The sequence below is a fragment of the Pogona vitticeps genome, chromosome 6 (assembly GCF_051106095.1).
Source record: "Pogona vitticeps strain Pit_001003342236 chromosome 6, PviZW2.1, whole genome shotgun sequence".
NCBI lineage: Eukaryota > Metazoa > Chordata > Lepidosauria > Squamata > Agamidae > Pogona > Pogona vitticeps.
Window position 1 is genome coordinate 68,182,238 of NC_135788.1, and position 21,784 is coordinate 68,204,021.

General features: G+C 39.4%; 1 protein-coding gene across 4 annotated transcripts in view; it reads right to left on the minus strand.

Annotated features, from left to right (window-relative positions):
• BBS9 (Bardet-Biedl syndrome 9) overlaps positions 1-21,784 on the minus strand; it is a 381,302-nt gene that overhangs the window by 190,495 nt on the left and 169,023 nt on the right. For all 4 annotated transcript variants that reach the window (XM_073003801.2, XM_073003799.2, XM_073003802.2 and 1 more), the window contains exon 19: positions 8,283-8,465. In XM_073003801.2, the coding sequence (XP_072859902.1) occupies positions 8,283-8,465 (183 nt within the window). The remainder of the gene's footprint in view (positions 1-8,282; positions 8,466-21,784) is intronic.

Here is a 21,784-nt window from a genome sequence, read left to right on the forward strand (position 1 = left end):
TCAATCCAAGAGCATAAGAATCTCCGTGATGGAGGTTAACTGGCTTATTTTGGCATGAACCTCTTGATATTTTGGCATATGGTTTCATAACAGAAGCTTGCATAATTAGATGTAGGAAGATTACTGAAAATGAAGCTGGTTCATACACACACAAGGAATGGTATAAAAAATCCTGGAAGAGAAATCCTTTAAAACTAGAATTTACAACAGTAACACCATACACATTCTAACTGCTGGGCCTGCAATATTACACACCTACCTAGCTAGGAATAAATCAGACTGAATCCAGTGAAAATGTAGAGGACTGTATTGTGTAAAGAGGTGCCAATATTAGTGTTACAGAACAGTTAATGCAGATGGGAAATGGGAGAGATGAGTTCACATTTTTCTCACTCATCACTGCGGATATAGCATTCTCTGATTTCTTAACTACTGTTACAAAATGGGAAGGTCAAAATATTATATGACATTTGTCTTTGTTTCTATGAAAAAATTGTGGCTGAAATTCATCTGGGTTGAAATTCTATCGCTTAACATAGTAAGATACACTAGAGTAGGCCCTATACTTATCTTTGCTCTGCTAGGAAAAAAAGTACTTGTGTTCATATTTTATTCCACTGTGGATGAATTAGTTTGGGGACTTCTAAGTACAGCCTATTATTTTGAAAATAAATAATGATTCCCTATTAAACAATGTGTCTTGACACATTATTTTTCAAAAGATACAAGTGAAGTATAAATATTTATTAGCCATTAACCTTGCCTAAATGATCTCAAATTTAAATACAAAACCATATTACTGATCTTTACTCTATCCACATAAAACATGTGACCTTTACTGAAAATAAATGTAAGAAAAATCTGACTACAGAAGTGAAGCAAAAAAAGCCATCATGGCCTCATAATTTATATATTACAAACTGTGAAAAAATATATTTTATGATCAAGTTCTCATAGACATTTTGGAGTAGGAGCACCTACCAATCATAATTTATATCTGTTAGTACTAAGAGAGATTTTTTATCTCTCTATCTTAAAAACAAATAAATTATTAATAACGACAGTGATTCAGAGGTTGAGTCATCTCTCAGTCCAGATGCCAAGCACTCATTAGATCAAAACTATCTTATCTTGAATGCATCTTTAGAACCCTTCACTTTAACTAAGTAAACTTATCTTTCCTATCAAACACATTTTTCTGTTACAAACACAATCAGCATCTCAGAGTCTACATGAACATGTTCTAAGCCGGGGGGCCCAACCTTTTTGGAACAGTGGACTGGTTGGGGGTGTAGGCTCTGTGTGCAGGGAGGCAGGGGCACACCTGCCCTTGTGGGTGGGTGTGTCACACTTGTGGATGGGTGTGTCAACACCCCCCACACAAGTGAGACACACACCCCCATGAGCACGACACCCCCACAAGCACAACTCACTCACCATGCGTGCAGGTGGGGGGCTGGAGATCCATCTCCATGGCCCAGTCCTGGGAAGCCCATGGACCGGCACCGGGCCATGGACCAGGGGTTGGGGACCCCTGTTCTAGACCCTCTTCCTATAGCTGATCTACTGCAACTGATAAATTGAACATCAGCTGATAAATTGAATAACGTGCATCATTTTTAAAAAGCAGACAAAGTCCTTGTCAAATAATGAGGGTTCAAGAAAATGTTCAGTCCCAGGTGCATTATCTCACTGAGCTATTCAACCAGCTCAGTCTTTACTCAGTACACACATATTATTCTCATGTGCACTTAATACCAAGGAAAAGACTGCATGGCTCATCACATGGGTCAGGCTTCCTGGAAGGGTTTGTGTCCTGCTGTAGCAGAATAAGATGCTGTTTTTCATGGGGAAGAGTGTGGAGGCAGGATGAATCATGGATGTAGTAGATGTTGGCATTTGAGAAAGGCAGCAGTCTATACTGCGAGGAAAGGAAAAGAGAGAGGAAAAAGACAACCTGCAACTACTGTAATGAGTCTCCCCCCCCCCCCGCAAACGAAATCTGTCACCCAGCTGCCTTATTCAGCATAGATACTTTGAAAGAGCAGAAGGCAGCAGTACAGTGAGTGAGTGAGTGAGTGAGTGAGTGAGTGAGTGTGTGTGTGTGTGTGTGTGTGTGTGTGTGTGTGTGTGTGTGTGTGTGTGTGTGTGTGTGTGTGTGTGTGTGTGTGTGTGTGTGTGTGTGTGTGTGTGTGTGTGTGTGTGTGTGTGTGTGTGTGTCTGCCAAGGAGATGGTAGAGATGAGTGGAACAGCTATGAGTGAACCTCAAAGTATGCCAGTGATGTTTTTGTGCAATCAGCCAGAGCAGCCAGGGCAAGGGGCAAAAAAAATATGGTGAAGGGACATTTCTCCCAAACAAAGAGCTGATGTGCCAGGACAAGGACAGCAACAGAACACAGACTGATATTGTCAGCATGGGCAGCAGCAGTGCTACTTTTGTGTTTTGGAAAGAGATCTATGAAGAGCACCAGACATTGCCTTCAGATCCATACCATGCAGCTCCATCATATTCAAGGAAGTGTTCATTGTTAGCCCCTATTCCCAGCAAATATCTCCTGTGCAAAGCATCATGGGGGGGAATCCCCCTCAAGTACACTTGCATCTGATGTGGGTAGTATTTCAGAAGCATGTGACTCTGAAACTACCCCACCCCTCTGGCTGCATTTGCCCCACCAGTTGCTAGAACTAGTAGTGATGACAGGTTAGGAATCCCTGTTAGGGATATGCAGTCAACAGCTAGAGCGCCCAAGAAGTTAATACCGTATTTGCCGGCATATAAGGCGACTGGGCGTATAAGACAACCCCCAAACATTTCCACTCAAAATGTAGAGTTTGCTATATACTTGCCATATAAGACTACCCTCTCTTCCGCATGCGTGACTCTGCTTTGGCTGCATCATGGGGAGAGTTCGTTTTGCCGCTTTTGGTTCCTTTCGCTGGGAGAGAGCGAGAGTTTGCTGGAAGAAGGACAGCATCAGCGCCGAACAGCTGACTGTCGGGAACCAGCAGAGAGGTGGCAGCCATTTTGGAGAGGCAGCAGCCATTTTGAGAGGCAGTAGCCATGTGGTCACATCTCAAAATGGCTGCCGCCTCTCTGCTGGTTCCCGACAGTCAGCTGTTCGGCGCTAGAGTCAGCTGTTCCCAGGCTACCAAGGAAGAGCGGGCTAGGTCTACTCGGTCTTACTACCAGGTAAGTGACTTCGCTGGGAGAGAGGGAGGGTTTGCTGGAAGTGCACTCGGCGTATAAGACGACCCCCCCCCACTTGGAGGCAATATTTTTTCAGGGCCAAAAAATCATCTTCTACGCCGGCAAATACGGTAATCTGGAAGCACTGTCAACAGTTTGCAAGATGCTTGCATGGCTGAGTGCATGCACTGGAGGAGCTCGCAAGAGGTGCAGGAAAAGACCTTCTGCAAATGTAAAAATGCCAGGATTATTTGTTGCCTAGAGGAGATTACAGTCCTAGATGACCAATTTATTCTCTTTAGTGGCGAATGCTGCTTTCCATAAGTTTGCAGCAGAACTGGCACCTGATTACCAATTGCAATCCGAAATGATCCTTAGCCACAGGATAGTGCCAGATTTCTATTGAAGTGTCAGGCAAGTGGTACAGCAGAAGATGGCCAGGGCACAGGTGGTACATATTCCAAGTAACATCTGGAGCATTCAGGTGCAGAACATGCCTATCTCTACCTGACCGGACATTGGTGGGAGGTAGAGGCATCAGGCATGGGGCAACACACAAGGGCAGGATACAGATGGCCCCTACTGAATGTGGCTATGATGGAGGCGAGTCAGACAGCTCATAACATTCCAGAGCCTCTGTTACAGCGATGGAGTCTCACTACAGAAAAGCAAGGTCTGTTTATCACAGACAATGGGGCAAACATAGTGGCGACACTGCAGGCTGGGAAGATGAAAGGGGTCTGGTGTATAGCCATACTATAATTTTAGTAGTTTGGGGTGCTTTGAAGTGTGTGGAAAACACATGCATAGCTAATATAATTAAATGAGCCAGAAAGGAGGCAAGGCACAGTGTCTGTCTAGGGCAGTGAGCTGTTGCAGCCGAGGCAAGAAAAATTGGGATTGGCACTTCATCACCTAATCTAGGATATGGCAGTTTGATGGAACTCCACTTTCTAACTCCTTGAAAGAGTGCTGGAGCAGCCAAGGGCACTCTATGATTTGGCACTGGAGGCTTCCATAGGTGTGGCTGCCCCTCGGGGCAAAGAAGAGTGGGGCATTATGGATCAAGTGGGCTACGTCCTCTGAAGTGTTGTGAGTGCAGCACAGCTGTTTAGTGGGGATACAGCCATCCTTATTTTAGGTGATTCCAGTGTTCTAGGACTTGATTGGCATGATGGAGGGCATAATGAAGGGACAGTCTAGGTGTATGAGGGATTCCACAGGAGGAGAGCAGCATTTTTTCCAAGGTGAGGTGGTGGTCCCGGCCTGCAAGCTCAAGGACCTGCTCCAGTACAGATTTGCCTCCTTGTGAAAGAAGGAGTACTTTCCAGCAACCCTCTTGAACCCTCAGATTAAACAGTGGGCAATGAATATTAAGCAGCAACAAGAGAGGCAATGCTAGCCAACTTTCCATCACATGCAGCACCACCTAGTGAAAATAGTCCAGCTAACACTGAGAGGTCACAAAGAGCAGGAAGAAATTAACAATGTTCACAGTACCCCAAACCAGCAGTTGAATTTTTAGAGTCTACATCCCTCACCCCTGCAATAACAGGGCAAGCTACCTGGAACACTGTCTTGACAGGCATGCCAGGGGCCTGTCCTCCAGAGACACCACCCAAGAGGAAGAACATGGCACAGGCAGAGGTAGAGGTGAATATGCAGGAGCCCTGCAAGCCAAAAAAGACCAATCCCTTGTCTTATCAGGCTGAGAAGAAGTCTGGAAACATCTGGCCAAGGTGGCAGTAGGCTTGCCCACCAACTAGTGTGCCCAATGAGAGAACGTTCTCTCATGCAGGGGACACTGTCAATCCATACTGCTCAAGCCTGGAACCTAGACCTGCAAAAAAACCTATCTTCCTTCAAGTCAACTTTCCATTCCCTGAAGTCCCCTTTAAATCAGAGAGAATGGCACACACTGTTCACAGTACTAGGTATGCCATGCTGCAGTTTGCTGCTCTTGGCATTCTTACTGTTCAGGATTCAATCAGTATGCACATTATAGTTACAGTGGTGCCTCGACTGCAAAATTTTGCTTCTACTTGCGACCACAGCTTCAACATTCAAACAGAAAAAGGCAAGGAAAAAAGGCGGGAAATTCAATTGCTAACTATAGGTGGCGACAAGGCTGCTTCTTTGTAGCTCTGTCGCCCCAGCAGTTAGAGAGTGTTGCGTCGTAGTCGGAGGCTTGGGACTGCCTCGCTTCTGCTTCTGAGTGACTGTGTGTGTGTGTGTATTTGCAGGGAGGCTTCTGGCTGCCAGTTAGGTAAGGTAAGGTGCTGTTTTTTATTTCTAAATACTGTTTTAGGTGCAGCATGGTTTTGGGCTGGGGGGTTTATGTTTCTGTGCCGTGATGGGTCTTGGGGGGTTGTTTGTTTGTTGGGTTCTTCCCCATTTCGGATGGTTCTTGGGGGTGGTTGGTTGCTTTTTTGGGTTTTCCCCCCCATTTCTGATGGGTCTTGAGTTTTTTTGTTTGTTTGTTTTTTGGCATTTCCCCCCATTTCTGATGGGTCTTGGTTTTTTTGTTGATTCTGGGGGTTTCCTTCCCATTTCCGATGGGTCTTGGGGGGGTTTGGTTATTTTTGGGTTTTTTTCCCATTTCTGATGGGTCTTTGGGGATTTGTTTGTTTGTTGGCTCCCCCCCCCATTTCTGATGGGTCTTAGGGGTTTGGTTGCTTTTTGGGTTTTTTTCCCTATTTCTGATGGGTCTTGGGGGGGTTGGTTGATTTTGGGGTTCCCCCCTTTTCTGATGGGTCTTGGGGGGTTTGGTTGATTTTGGGGTTCCCCATTTCTGATGGGTCTTGCATGCTTCCCTTGCTTTTTCCTTCATTTTCTTTGCATTTCTGACCTGGTCCCTTTGTTCTCTGTGCATTTCCGATCTGCTCCATTTGTTTTCTGTGCATTTCCGATGGTTCTTGCATGCTTGATTGCTTTTCTTCTCCCCCCCTTCAGCCAGAGGGGATTAATCGCCGTTTCCAATGAGTCTTGGAGTGATTTTTTTTGGTGATTTTTTTTCCTTTGGCCGGAACGGATTAATCATATTTCAATACATTCCTATGGGAAATGGTGCTTCGATTTACATCTATCTTCTGGAATGGATTATGGTCATAAGTCGAGGCACCACTGTATTTTCTAATACCTAGGCACTGCTGCCTGTTGGTGTACACACTTTTTGTTTGGTACAATCACTTGGAAGATGTCAGAGAACACAGGGAAATCCTTTAAAGATGTGGTGTAGTGCAGCTGTCCCCAGCCTTTTTGGGACTGTGGACCGTCTGAGCCTCTGAGGAAGGCGGGGCACGCACCCACGCACATGGTCTCTTGGGTGCATGTGTGCACACTCTCGGGTGCATTTGCAAAGTGGTGGGGGAGTACAGCAGCACCATGTGCACTCCCCCACCCGTTCGCACATGCGCAGAAGCGCCCGTCCATGCACCTGCCCACACCTTCATGCATGCACCCGTGCATGTGTGAAGGGGTGGGGGAGCACTCACGCCAGTGCTGGCATACACGTGCACAAAGCAGCTGCAGGGAGGGGAGTGCATGCAAGGGGGTGGGAGGTCTGTCTCCGCAGCCCGGTCTGGCTCAGGCCACAGACTGGCACTGGGCTGCGGACCGGGGGTTGACAACCTCTGGTATAGTGGGTAGAATAACAGGCTAGGACTCTGGAGACCAGGGTTCAACTCCTCACTTAGCCACAGAAACTCTTGGGGAGTGGAACTGGTCAATATCTCACTTATCTTGAAAGCCTTATGTGGGGTCTTTATAGTTGGTTCTGACTTGACGGCACTCAACAACAACAGACACCAGAGAGTTTTTCTCCCTGGCCCATTTCATTACTTTGCCTTCAGCCTGTATAGAGGGAAGACATTCACACATCCCTTACAACCAACATTTTTTCCCGGCCAACTAGGCATGATAGAAACTGTGGAATATGCCCTAGTCTACTGAACATTTTATAAAGATTTCTGTAATCTACTTATGTCTCCAATTCTAAAACATTATCTAGGTACGTAGATATGACAAATTTTAAATTTCTCTCTGATTCCTCAAGGAAAGGTTATAGCCTTTCAACCTTTAGAACCACAATTGCAAAATTTTGTGCAGTGGCATGTATAGTAAGAAAACAGATGACTAAATCACTGCACTGACTAGATTAGGAATTCACACACTCAACCACAACTTTTATTTGTTTTGACTGTAAATATTATATGCTTAGCTATTGTATTTTAATCTTGTATATTTAACGTTGCTCACCTATGGTTACCATAATAATAAATTTAAGTTTGCCACCTCCTTTTAGTGCCATTCTCTTCCTGGAACACAGCAACTTCATCTTCCTGACATTGTCTTTTTCTTAGAACATAGTATTTGACAATACACCTTTTAAATACCTGCTGGCAACCAAATTCTTGACAATCCACTTGAATTACAGGTAGATTTTTTTCAAATTGTAAATTAACAATCTTGTGCCTGTTTCCTTCCCTCTGTGGTACCTTTCTTCTTCTCTCTACCTTAGCAATTTTTCTCTATACCCCACCCTACCTGCAAATTGCCTTTCTGTCTAACACGTATCCTGTTAGAATGGCCAGGATGGCACTTGCTTAGTGGAAAATGAAAGACATTTTCTTTCTATATTCTCTCAGGTTAGCAGAAATAATTAATTTCCATTACACCCAGACATAAACTGTGGATATTTGTATTTATTAGGAAATGATTTTACAAGCACATCAGAACTGGACATGGTATTCTATTTCTCGGGGGGGGGATACAAATTGTGCCCCCTCCCTCTCAACAAAAATAACTGAAAATGAGTGGCCCTTGTGTATTGTCCCATATCTGGTGCCTGAAGCAGCATGCTGCTCTTTCCTTAATAGCAGGAACATCCTGATACACATAAAGTCAATCCAAGGAGAAATTACAGCTGAAATGGCCAAAAGAGGATAATATTAAGTACAGATCAGCAAAACATTTGAAATGCCTGTCTCATACCTAAAAGGATTCTCTGAAAAAAAAAATCACTACTTCTCACAGAACATGCTGGAACTCATTTAACGTTTTTCCAGATTTTAAGTAAATGAAGCAGATTCTTACCAGCTCTTGATTATCCTGTGTTAATGGTAAAAATGCAGATTCCAGAATAGCAACTTGGTCAGCACTCAATTTCTGCCACAAGCTGATTAGCAGAATTACCAGCTGGGTTGCACTTTTTAACTTTGTGAATGCCTGGAACATACTGGCTTGATTTTCTTCTGCTGCATCTGCTAGAGCTATTACCTGCAAAAATTACAAATGCCTGTTAGATATTCTTTTACCACTCCTGAGAACGCAACACTAACATTACATTTGGCTAACTTTTAGCTTTCTTTAGAAGAACCTGGTGAACTTTGCTTTACAAAATAATACACTAGTTATGCAATCTTCTTGTGAATGAGACAGGATTTAAAATCCATATGGCAGTGTGAGTAATCTATTAGCTCAATCAACATAAAAAGGAATTTGCAAAGTTTATATTACTTATGATGTACAAGGCATTCTCAGATTTATTCTTAGAATATAAGGCAATATACCGCGACACACAGCTAGCAATTATATGCTACCTGTGATATTTATCCCTGTGTGAGTGTAAACTTCCATGGAGTAATTTCCACAGTGTAGCATTTACTCATAAACAAGGTTAACATTTCAGTTTATTTTACATAAAACCCCTAATTGGGATATTTTCAGTTATTCTAGATACATCTATACCTACATATTGGTTTATACATTATGTATGCATAGGTGTACCTAAAATAACTGTAGACATTTGTTGTTTTGAGTCTTCCATGCCTTCACACTAGTGGGGTTGAACCTGTGCTGAGCGACCCCCTTTGAAATGCTGGTTTGGTGGTTTCTGCTAGTTTGTTAATGGCTGAACAGGTGTTTGGTGCTTTAAAGCCCCACTTCCTCCAGCAGGTGCCCACTCAGGGGCCGTGCCTGAAGAAAGCAGGGCAGGGAAGCCAGGCTGCTGCCTCCAAGTGGGTGCCCACCAGTACTTTTCCATCTCTAGAATACTATTGAGAAAACATGGACATTTACTGTATGATCAGGTCATCGCTCTGCACAAGCCAGGTAAAGAGGCACTTCTCAAAAAAGTCCATGTTTACTTTTAACATAGGAACCTGGCCAGGATATCTGGCCATGATTTTCGGAATTTTTTCCCCTGCACCATTCACAGCTCTGTAGTGACCAGCCTAATGAAGACCCAAGTGGGCTCAAAAGTTAGCTTATGTTTGTGACATTTTAGTAGTATCATAAAGGTATTATCCCATCTTTATGTTTGAATTTTGTACAAATACCTAACGGCTTTTCTTTTCTTTAAAAAAAGTCAGCATACATGAAACAGCAGGAGTACAGACAGCTCTATAGGAAGCAAAAGTGATGCAAAAGAGAAACAACAGCAAGGAAGAGAAAAATCTAAGGAGCAATCAAGTGTTTGAATAGGAAAGAGGGGTTCAATTTGATTATGAAAAAAATGGAAGAAAATCCGCTTCTCAAAGACAGATTAGTGATGAAATCTGCATTGATATGGATTCATAACAATCACACACATAAGCACATTTGTCTGAGCATTCAATTATAAAAGAAGATATGTTATACTGTACATACATAAGCACTACCTACTGAAGAAATGAATAAGAAAGTGCCTCTAATCTTATTTTTAGGTCTTTGGTTCATTGTATTCGCAAAGGCTTTCACGGCCGGGATCTAATGGTTGTTGGGGGTTTTTCGGGCTCTTTGGCCATGTTCTGAAGGTTGTTCTTCCTAGTGTTTCGCCAGTCTCTGTGGCCAGCATCTTCAGAGGACAGCACTCTGTGCTCTGCTGTCCTCTGAAGATGCCGGCCATAGAGACTGGTGAAACGTTAGGAAGAACAACCTTCAGAACACGGCCAAAGAGCCCGAAAAACACACAACAACCATCTTTGGTTCATGTTCCTGTATTTTAAAAATCAAAGCAGAGCAGTTGCTTGGCAGCACCAATAGTTCGAAGTGACACCGGTGGAGGATTTTTCACAGACAATGGCCAGTGACATACCAGGGTCCCACAGGCAAATGTGACATTAAATAGTGTATTTTATCTCGCTGTCTGTTTAGTTCATACACAAAATATATCATAAGGAAAGCTGAATTAGATTCAGAGAAGGAGGTGTAAAAATTGGTGGAAGAAATATCAATATGCAACCCCTATAAAATATTGATTTATCAACAGTAATCTCCACCAATACATTAAAGTAATGCTCTGAAAAATGTTTATTTGCTTACTTCTGTGCCACCTCATCAATGTATATGCACTATGCTGGGCAATGAACAAGCTAAAGGCAAACACCCAAACAAATAATAAAACAAACAATAGTGTAAAACAAAAATGATAATTGATTGGGACTGAAGTTTTTCATGAACCTAATAAAAGATTTGCATATAGATCTATTTGAAGTAGCAACATGTTGCTACCTTCTGTTCAATTTCAAAATCTTCTCAAGACACATGTTGAATGAATACCAAGACTAACAGATATTTTAGGAACAGACATGTTTGGTGAATATTTTTACTCTGTCTACAGTTGATTTTAGTCTTTAATTATTGTTCTGAAGTATTTACAGTACTTCCTGTATGGAGTCCCCACAGTTTAAACCTCTTTTTCCCCTCATCAAATTTCCTACACTGTCTGTAAATGAACAACTCATAAAGATATCTTAGAAATAGCACAGATTATAGAGTACAGTACATGCACTTTATTTCCTTTCCCATTAAACATAGAACACTGCATTCAAACACTTGCAATTAGTACTACATTCAAAAGAAAAAAATTGAATTGCTTATGTTTAGCACTAACTTTGTCCCAGCTACCTTTTTGCTTAGATATAGTGTTCCTTTCCTTGTATTTGTAACATACAATTTAATAGCAAAAACTAAATGTATATGGTATGCAGGGTAGTCGTAGATAAAAGGGGGATTGTTTCCATATTGTCATAAGGAATGGGCTGAGAATATAATTGAAAACATGAAAAAACATAAAGTAGACTCATACTGAATATATAAGCAGACATAACATAAAATTTAGAGTATCTATTTTAATTGTTTTATCTTTTATTGTATTTCAATTGTTGTAAGCCGCCCTGAGACCTTTGGGTAGAGTGGGTGGCATATAAGCTAAATGAATGAATGAATGAATGAATGAATGAATGAATGAATGAATGAATGAATGAATAAATAAATAAATAAATAAATAAATAAATAAATAAATAAATAAATAAATAAATAAATAAATAAATAAATAAATGCCATTTTGAAAATAAGAGTCTGTTCATCAACACACTGGTAATCCATGATAATAATTTTATATACATTTTGGGAAGTGATCTCTGTGCTAAATTCTGGCAAAACTGATGGACAACTGTAGAGAGAAACAAGCTTTTATGTCACATGTCTGGATTACTGTTCCAAAAGAGCAATGCTATCTTCTTTACCTTTCACATTTTCCCAGAGAATATTTTTTCCTACTGATTCAAGGATAGCACACCTTATTGAGAATGTATGATTCTGGCACAATATTTTCATTTTCAGAAATATCCATGATATTCAATTTCAAACAAGAAGTAGTAAATGGATGTGAAGACTGGTGGTTAATTCTTAGCAATGAGAATAAAGAGGTTCCTTCCTTGTAAGTGTGGTTCATATGGGCATTCACAAACATGGTTGTGTACCTGTTTTTAGCAGACTTCAAGCACTTATAAGGGTTGGCACAACTTCCCTGCCCAGCTGTATTTTGAGCTTCCTTCTCTTCCCCAATTTCCCTTCATGCTTATTTATTCCTCTTCTTGACTCAGAAGTCCCTGAACAAGCCAACCCTTCATTACTTCCTTGGTTTAGAATCCAGCTACTTACAGTTCACACTAGAGATGAGCATGAACTGCAGTTTGGTTTGGTTCCGCACCTGCATAGGTGTTCCGTGGGTGCCGTGTGCTGCCCTCCTCTGCCTCTTCCATGTGGTCACCCATTCACCAACAAGAGCATGCTTCCCTCCTCTGCCTCCTTGGCAGCAGCATGCTTCCTTCCTCTGCTGATCATCAAATCAATCAAGGAGGCAGGGAAGGGAAGCCGGTGCTGTGGCTGGTAAGTGCGCAATCACCTGGAGGAGGCGGTGCACTGCTGCTGGTGAGTGGGTGATTGCTCAGAGGAGGTGGGGGAGGGAGGCGTGCAGAGCTCGTGGAACACCTGTATGGGCATGGTGCCGAACTGGGCTGAACCATGGTTCATGCCCATCTATAGTCCACACCAGCCACATAACCGTGTTCTACATTTAGGAACACCACACGTTCTGCTCTTATATCAAGTTTACCCATTTAAACCATTTTTCCTTTGTAACTAAAACTTGGGATATGAAGCAATATTTTATTAACAATATTTTATTTCAGATGCTTAGTATGGATCAGGCACTGGCATCTAAGAGATAAATTATTCCTAATAAAATTTGTTTTTCTAAAAATTGCTATTACTTTTAGCTTCTTTCCTGTGTGTTCAGTAAAACCCTTCTTGAGAAACAGCTTGGTGTTAATCCATCTCCTGGGACTAATCTGTCTAGATACATCACTGACAACATTCAAAGATCCCACGTGTATTCACAGGATGAGTAAAACTATATACAGGTGTCTGGAAAGCAAAAGTAATAACATTATGTAAAGAATTATTTTGAATGTTCTAGAGAAAATTTTCTTACAGCTACCCCATATCTATTCCTCCCTAGCTATATATGACTATGGTGTTCTAGTGCCTTCCTTCTCAGTTCTAAGATCACTGCTATGATTATGCATCTAGTCAGTACCAAGGGCAGGAAAGGGACACCTGTACAGAGATGGAAGGAAGGTTGCGTGAATGCATAAATTATCACTAAAATAATCACAATTATCTACTGTAGTCTCTTTGCATCACATACAGGGGCATGCAACAAACTTACTGATGGAAAAAAGTTGTTTCAAGCTGACAAGAAAAGTATTCTTGTGTCAAAGTGGTATCATACCTAGCACAGACATCAATTCAACAGTACTGCATTAATACAATTAACTAGTATCATGTCACTATCCAACATATCTTTGGGACAGGCATTCAATGGAGGAAAGTGGATATAGAAATTGCTCACAATAGCAATTCTAGAAATAACATGAAGGAATGGTTTTGATCACCCACTTCACCAAGTATTGGGATGGCACCTTCTAGACTTTCTAGGAGTCTGGTAACAATCAGATAACTGCTCCATTCTATGGAAGGCAACAAAATGTTCCAGACAAAGGATCAGAGACTTAGGACATCCAAAGAGTGAAGTGAGATTTCCAACCATATTTGTGCTGACCCAGTAATGGCATAACCTGATGCAGGTGAATGGAGAACCAGAGCCTAGAAGTAATGAACTACTTGTTAACATTTGCTGTACTAATGAGTGTAAAACAATGTTCCTTTCTGAAGTACATAAGAAATAACACTCAATTTATCTTGTAATAGAAACAAGGTTGCCCATTTTACTGCAAGTTTTTCCATCCATGAAAACTGATCTTCACCCCTCTTTCCTTTTTTCCTACCTAAGTCTAATCTGTGTGGGGCTTATATGGCTTCTTTGAAAGCTATAAGTGCCCTGTGAAGTTTCCTGTAAACAGTTCTACACATTTATATCTCTAAAGTGTTTTAAGATAGCTAAAGCTCCATGAAGGTGTCCTTTGATGGGCCAAGGCATACTATAAAACTTTGGAATGGAAAAGCATGGTACTGTTTCCAATATTATAGAATTAGGTCTGGGTCTCCCATATGTTCTGCAGGTGCCTGAAATTTGAGGGCAGAGGTAATAGTTTCACAAAAATAGTCTTTGTTCAATTGTAGAAGTGCAGGAAGCAAAGTGGTTGTCATCACCACATTAGCAGAACCAATCAAAGGATAAGGGGTTTCACTGGGGGTGAAGGCTATATAATATCTAGTCTAAAGAAATATGCCATTGGGTAGATTTGCTCTGAGTCAGTACCATGTCTGGGCAGGGGGAGCCCTTGGATACCACAGCTGAAGAGGAAGAGGCTGAATGGGACTCATAGCTAGTATGATCTGAGTAGTACACTTATTGGGCAACTTCAGCTGGGATACGTGAAGATTGGGTTGGGTCAAGATCAGAATCAAGGTGGAAGGACCACGATCCAAGACACTCAGAAGTGGCTGTAATGATCAAGAGCTGATCCCAGTAGGAGAACAGTGACAGCCAATGATGGAAACAATTCTAATGTAAGTAAAGTGACTGATTATCTGTCCCCGTGCCTTCAATAGAAAGGATACAGTGCTGAGGTTGCTCTTGACAGTAAACTGGATTTACTATAATGAAGGCATCTTTAGAGGGGACAGATGAGGTAGTGACAATACTACTGGTGTAACTTTGTGTCTGCTGTCTCTAAGGACAAAGGGCCAGGTATCTCCTATATACCATTGGTATTAAGATTTGTCCCAGTTATGACAGGAATCATAAAGTTCCCTATCCATGGCTATACAGCTCTATGAATGGGGGGTTTTGCAGTTTGTATATTGGGGGGACTCCCTCACTTTTCTCTTCACTAAGGATGAAGTTTGCAGCTTGGGGATCCTTCTGGTCCCAGAGCTATCAATGGAATCCTAGGTAGCATCTGTGGTGTGGTCAGCCCATTTCCATCTTAGGCAGATGGTATAGCTGTATCCCTATCTTGACGGTGGGTCTCTCATCAAACTGGTCTATGCCTTGGTAGTCTCAAGAATAAATTATTGCAATGCACTCTATGTGGGGCTGCTCTTGAGAATGATCCGGAAACTTCAACAGGTCCAGAATGCAGTGACCAGGCTAGTTAAGGGCATTAATAAATACCAGCATATTTCCCCAAAACTGGCCACTTTGCACTGGTTAGTGGTGTGTTTCCATATCCGGTTCAAAGTGCTTAAAGATTTGGGACCTCAGTACATGGTAGAATATCTCCTTCCAAGAGAGACTGCCCATCCTACCCATGCATCCTAGGCTGGGTGGCTGAGGATGCCAACCCTAGAGAGACCCAGAAGGAGAAAAGAAGAAACCAGATCTTCTCTGTAGTTGCTCCTCTACTATGGAATGAACTGCCACCAGAAAGTCACCTGGCCCTTTCCTGGGAAAATTTTAAGAAATCCCTGAAAACCTTCCTATTTTGGTAAGCTTTCCAAACTATATCATTTCAATAGTCTTCTGAGTGTATACATTTAACATCTATTGCCATTGTCCAATTTTAATTTAATCTAATCTAATCTAATTGTCAATGTAAACTTTTTATTATATCAGTTTATTATGCTTTGCTAATTGTATGTTTTTAAAAATGTAAATAATAAATAAAAAGACAGACGTCACTTCCGCCAGGATGGCAATGTGCAGCTGAATTTTTATCTCTTCACCGTGGAATGTAAAAAGGTGATAAATACCCTTTTCCCTGTCTGAAATGTGTGTAAAATGTGCTTAAACTTCATATGAAGGCATCAGGCAAAGATAGAAGTGCCTTCTAAACTGTAAAATTTTTGTTGTTTATCTGTAGAATGTGCTTTTGCCCGGGGAGACTGCTGGAGAGACTGTCGAGAGGCAGAGAACTGTGAAAGACGGCTTGGCTTTTTGTGCTATAAATTTCTGCTCTGCATATGAGGAAACGTAGATATAAGAAAGTTAAGATCTGGGTTCGTGAACAATAACATAAACCATCAGATTGCAGTCTCGAGCGTCTTACCCCTTTAAAAAAAGTGGAGGAGGAACAGCCCCTTCCTAACAAAGCTCCTAACAAAGCTCCTAGAGAGAAAACTCAGGAAGTTGCTGGAACAGAAGAGGGAGGCGCTACCGCATTGAGCAGCTCTACTGGAGTCAGCATGGAAAAATTTTTTCAGAGCTAGCTACTTCTGTAAAAGGGGTGGAGGGACAACTGCGACAAGTTCTCTCTAAAATGGACATTTTAATAAAAGGGAACCAAGAGATGGGAAAGGATATACAAAAAATCCAGGGAGAAATGGCAGATATTAAGACAAGCCTAGGTAAAACAGAGGGCAGGATACAACAATTGGAAGATTTTCAAGGTGAAGAGAAAAAGCAACATCAGAAGGTAGATAAATTGAGGGGGGGAAATCATCTATCTGGAAGATAATTCAAGACACAATAATATCAGAATAATGAATTTTGAACACAAGAAACAAATTGATCTGAAACTCAAACTGGTAGACTGGATTAACTCTATCATGAATTCCCAACATTTGGCTGAGGAGGATATTGAGAGAATACATTTTGTTGGAGATCCTAGAAGAAAGAAATCAAGACCCATAATAGTGAAATTTTTTAACTATGTCAAGAAAGAACAGTTTCTTAAGGTAATTAATGAAAAGCCAGAGCTGCTAGTTTATGGATTGAATTCAGTTCAGATTTACCAGGATTTAAGTGTGAAACCATACAGTGGAGGAGAACGATGAAACCCACCAATTCATTTTTAACCAAGAATGGCAAGAGATACAACTGGGGCCATCCTGTTTTTTTTTTTAAAAAAAGATGGAATCTTACATAAAATCTACTCTTTTGAAGACGACAAGAGTCTGATGATGGTGTGGGGGCTCTGGCAAGAAGACGAGAGTCAAGGAGAGTCAAGGAACAAGCAAGTCGATCTGAAAAGACTGGTAGTTTGAAAGAAGATATTTTGACTGGAAGAGACAATTGGACGTTATCGGGTGTTTGAAGGCTGTCTCCTTCCCCTCCCCCCTTCTTCTTTTTTCCCTAGTGGATTTTGATCCTTTTTTTCTTTTCTTTTTTTTCCTTCAATGCAGAACAAGATACTACCTTAATAATTTTTTGTTTTGTTTTCTAGGTAGCTATATTGGTCACTTTTTGCAACTATCAGAGTATTATCTTCCTTCTTTTTTTAATATGGGTTTTTTGGTTTTTTTAATCATTCTCTTTCAATATGGAGGTTCTTTGTAGCTCCTTTTTATTATAATTATGATTATGATTGTTGTTATTGTTATTGTTATTCTCTTTTTCGGGTTTGGGCTTTGTTTGGGGTTTTTGTATTATTGTTTTGGATTGTTTATTTGGGTTGGGGCAGTAGAAAGAAGAAGAGAAGTTTATAGTTATATAGAGAGAGATAGTTATATGAGGTGGGGTGAAATAGGGATGGGGATTTGGCTGGGGTCCAAACTGGTGTGGCTGGCATCTCCCTCCCTCCCAGAGCCTGCATGAAACTCTAGTGAGACATGGAGAAATGGGAGGGAGGAAAACAGTTTGTATGTAGCGAAGGGACTTAGGGATAGGAAATTATTTGTAGGTGAAATTTTAAAGATGTTTTTGGTTTTGCTTATGTTGTGTGAGATACGCAAAGGGACCAAATAAGAGATAGAATATGGAACCTATATGGGGAAAAACATAAGGGTAGTGACTTTAAATGTGAAAGGCCTAGGGTCTGTAATAAAGAGAAGGAAGATATAATTACTATTGAAGAAAAGTAAAGTTGATATTATTTATCTACAAGAGACACATCAATTAAAGGACGGAGTTAATGAACTGAAATTACAAAATATTCACATTTATGAAAAAACATCTGGGACCTCTAAATCTAGCAGGGTAGCAATATTAATATCTAAACATTGTGACTTTGTGGTAAAAGCAGTAATGAAAGACAGCAATGGCAAATATTTGATAATTCAGGGTCAAATGGGAGAAGAATATTATACATTAGTAAATGTGTCTGCACCAAATACGAATCAAGGTGAATTTTATAAAACTGTGATTAAAGAGATGGAGAAGGTTAGGAAAGGATATGTGATTATGGCAGGAGATTTCAATATGGTTCTGGATAAGGTGAAGGATAAATCTGTATGTAAAAAAGATGAATAAAAGAGGTACCATCTTGAGTAAGATGTTAAATATTACAGATTTAAAAGATTTATGGAGCTAACTGAAGGGGGATGAAAGAAGGTTTACATATTCTTCTGTACATAATAGTCATTCTAGAATAGATTTTATGTTCATATAGCAAAATTTAATTTCAAAAGTAGTAGACATGAATATTGATGTGACAAAAATAACCGATCACACACTGATGGTGATGGAGATGAAAGTAAAGAAGGACTTTAGAGAAGCTAGGAGATGGAGAATAGACTCCAATATTTTCAGTATACAGAGGTTGTGGATAGATTTAAGAAAGAATGGCTGGAAATATGGTTAATTAATGAAGCAGGTGGTAATACAATACGAGTGTTATGGGACACTATGAGAGCAATTATGAGAGGAATTGCAATAAAATAATCCTGTAGACTAAAAAAAGAGAGAGAAAATATCAAAAAATTAGAAGAATCATTAAAGAATTTAGAAAGTAAATATTTTAGAGATAGAGATAATAAAAATTGTTGGAGATTCAAGCAAAAAGAAAAGAATTAGAAAGTGCAGAGTTAGAAAAGGTCCAGAGGGACTTGATATATGCTAAGAGGAATTTTTTTTAATATAGTAATAAAAATTCAAAGCTTCTTGCTAGAGTAGTTCAAACTAAAAGGTCAAAAACATAATCGGAGTGATTAGAGATAAAACAGGAAAGAATTTTAGCTTAATGAAAGAAAAATTAAAGATACTACAGGAATTCTATCAAAATTTATATGAAGGTAACAGTGCATCGCAAGAAGATACAGAATATATTAAAGAAAATGTACAATAAAGAGTAAACTATCAAAGAATAATAAAAAAGACTTAGATAAAGAGATAAAAGAGGAAGAGATTATAGGGATTATTTAAAAATTAAAACTTTTAAATCAATATTGATCCCTAAGTTAAAAATGCTCTACAATGAGATACTGGAAGGAGAGAGAATACCAGATTCTTGGAAGCATTCATTAATAACTCTTATTCCAAAGCCCAATAAAGATTTAACAGACTCAAGCTCATATAGACCTATCTCATTATTAAATCAAGATGCAAAGATGTTTACTGCAATACTTGTGAATACAATGAGTACGTTTATTACAAAATACTTTAAAGAGGATCAGAATGGGTTGTTAAATGGCAGACAAATGGAGAATTTAACTAGGAGGGTCTTGAATATTATATATATAATATAGAAAAAGATAACTCAAAGGCAGGTATTTTATAATTAGATATATTCAAGGCATTTGATTGTGTGGAATGGCCAACATTAAAGATTTAATTAAAGGGTTCGGGTTTTGGAAAGAAATTTAGGGGGATAATAGACCAATTGTATGTGGAGAATACCTCTGTAGTAATAGTTAATGATGGGATGACAGAACAAATAGCCCTAGGCCAAGGTACTAGACAAGGTTGCCCTCTTTCTCCAGTTCTGCTTTGTTTGATTATTGAAATGCTAGCAATTGTAATAAGAAATGACAGTTCAATTGAAGGTATGGGGGAAAAGAATAAAATAAAGATAAATTTATTTGCTGATGATTCCTTATTGACAGTGAAAAATCCGTTAGAATGTATAGATAAAATTAAAATTCATTTGGAAAAATTTGGAAAAATAACTGGATTATGTGAAAATTGGCAAAAATCTGAAATAATGTTGTTTAATCATAATAAAGCAGAACAGGAAAAGTTTGTTGAGAAACATGATTTTAAGATATGTAAATTAATTAAATATTTAGGTATAGATTTAGCAAAAGATAAAGTGGTACCTCACTAGACGATGACCTCGCAAAACGACAAATCTGCATGACGATGAGGTTTTGCGATCGCTATAGCGATTCGCAAAACAGTGATTCCAATGGGCAATTTTCGCTTGACGATGATTTGGTCCGTGCTTCGCGGACTGTTTTTTTGCAAAACAACTATTTTTACAGCTGATTGGCGGCTTTGCAAAATGGCTTCCCTATGTTTTTGAAACCAATGCTTAGGACAGCCATTTTTACAGCTGATCAGCACTTCGCAAAATGGCTGCCCTATGGGTGGTCTTCGCATTCCCCACTGGAATGCATTAAATGGGTTTCAATGCATTCCAATGGGGAAACAGTTTTCGCACGACAATGATTTTGCTAAACAGCGATTTTCACAGAACGAATTATCATTGTCATGCGGGGCACTGCTGTATTCAAAAAATGAAGGAATATAACTATAATAAACTAAAGGATGTAATTAAAAACATTGCAGGAATATAATAATTGTAAACTTTCTTGGTTTGGAAGGATTGCATTGATAAAAATGAAAAATTTATGAAAAAATAACTTTTTATTTAGAATGTTACCAATACAGTTAACAGAGGAAGATTTGAAATTTTGGCAAAGAATGATCAACATGTATTGTAATGAAAGGATGAGACCTAGAATAAATAAAAAGCATTGGTATAAAACAGCAAAAAAGGGGATATAGGTTTACCAAATATAAACAAATTATTATTTGGCTAACCAGATGAAGTTTATTGGGGAAATTATATATAATCCAGAAAGGTTAATTTGGTGGAAAATTGAATCATTAGAATTACAGGTAGATATTGAAAAATATTTATTTGGTATGGTTAAGAAATATAAAATAAATGAAATTAATAATCCATTTTAAAAGACAATGTTAAATATATGGTATAAATATAGAAAGAATTTATGTCCAAGAGAATTTCCCTGTTAATATGAAAGTGTATGTGGATTTATTTAAAGAAAAAAAAGTGATTAGACTGAAAGATTGGTTGTGCAAAATGAGAACGATAGATCAAATGAAACAAACTCTTCAGAATAAGAATATTTTATGGTTAAATTACATACAATTAGAAAGATGGACTAATGAATGGGTAAAGAAATGTAACAAATGTAGAGAACGTACAAAGTATGAACAATTTTTATTGTCATATGAAGACATTTGGATGACTGATTCAGTAAAAGGTACTGTGAGTAAAAATTTATTTACTTCTTGATCTAGAGGAAGAAGAAAGTGAGAAAGAAGGATTGATAATAGTATGGGAACAAGATACTGGAAAAAGAATAAATGAGGAAGAATGGAGGAAGATATGGACAATGAGGGTTTCAAAGATTTATGTCAGTGAGAATAAACGAAAACTATCTAAAACTTGGTTTAAGATGGTTGTTAGAGCCCAACAAAGCTCTAAAGACAGGAGAAAACTACTATATGGCGAATGTAATGTTAATACAATTTGTCATGTAAAGGAATACAGTTTTTAAAAGGCCACTACTTGAGCAACAACAGGTTTTGTGAAGTGACAACTCAATATTAACCTCTTCCAAATCATCCTGTTATTTTAAAAACACACAAGATTTAAGGTGAAGCTATGTGACTTCAAAGGAAAGATTCTCATAGAGAACTGAGTTTTTTAACAAATCAAGTGTAATTTGAAGACACCACAACACTAACTAATCAACTTAAGTAAAGGAGGGATCAGCAGGTCACTTCCCTGTGTATTTTTGTTCTGTTTTATATGTATGTTGTATTTCTACTCTGACTGGCACTGCTTTCAGTTCATTATAATCTACAAAGAGAAATTTTAACAAAGCAAAACCACACCTGTATCTAAATTTACTCCTACAAAATATCCTTACATCTTTCAGTGCATACACACAGTTAT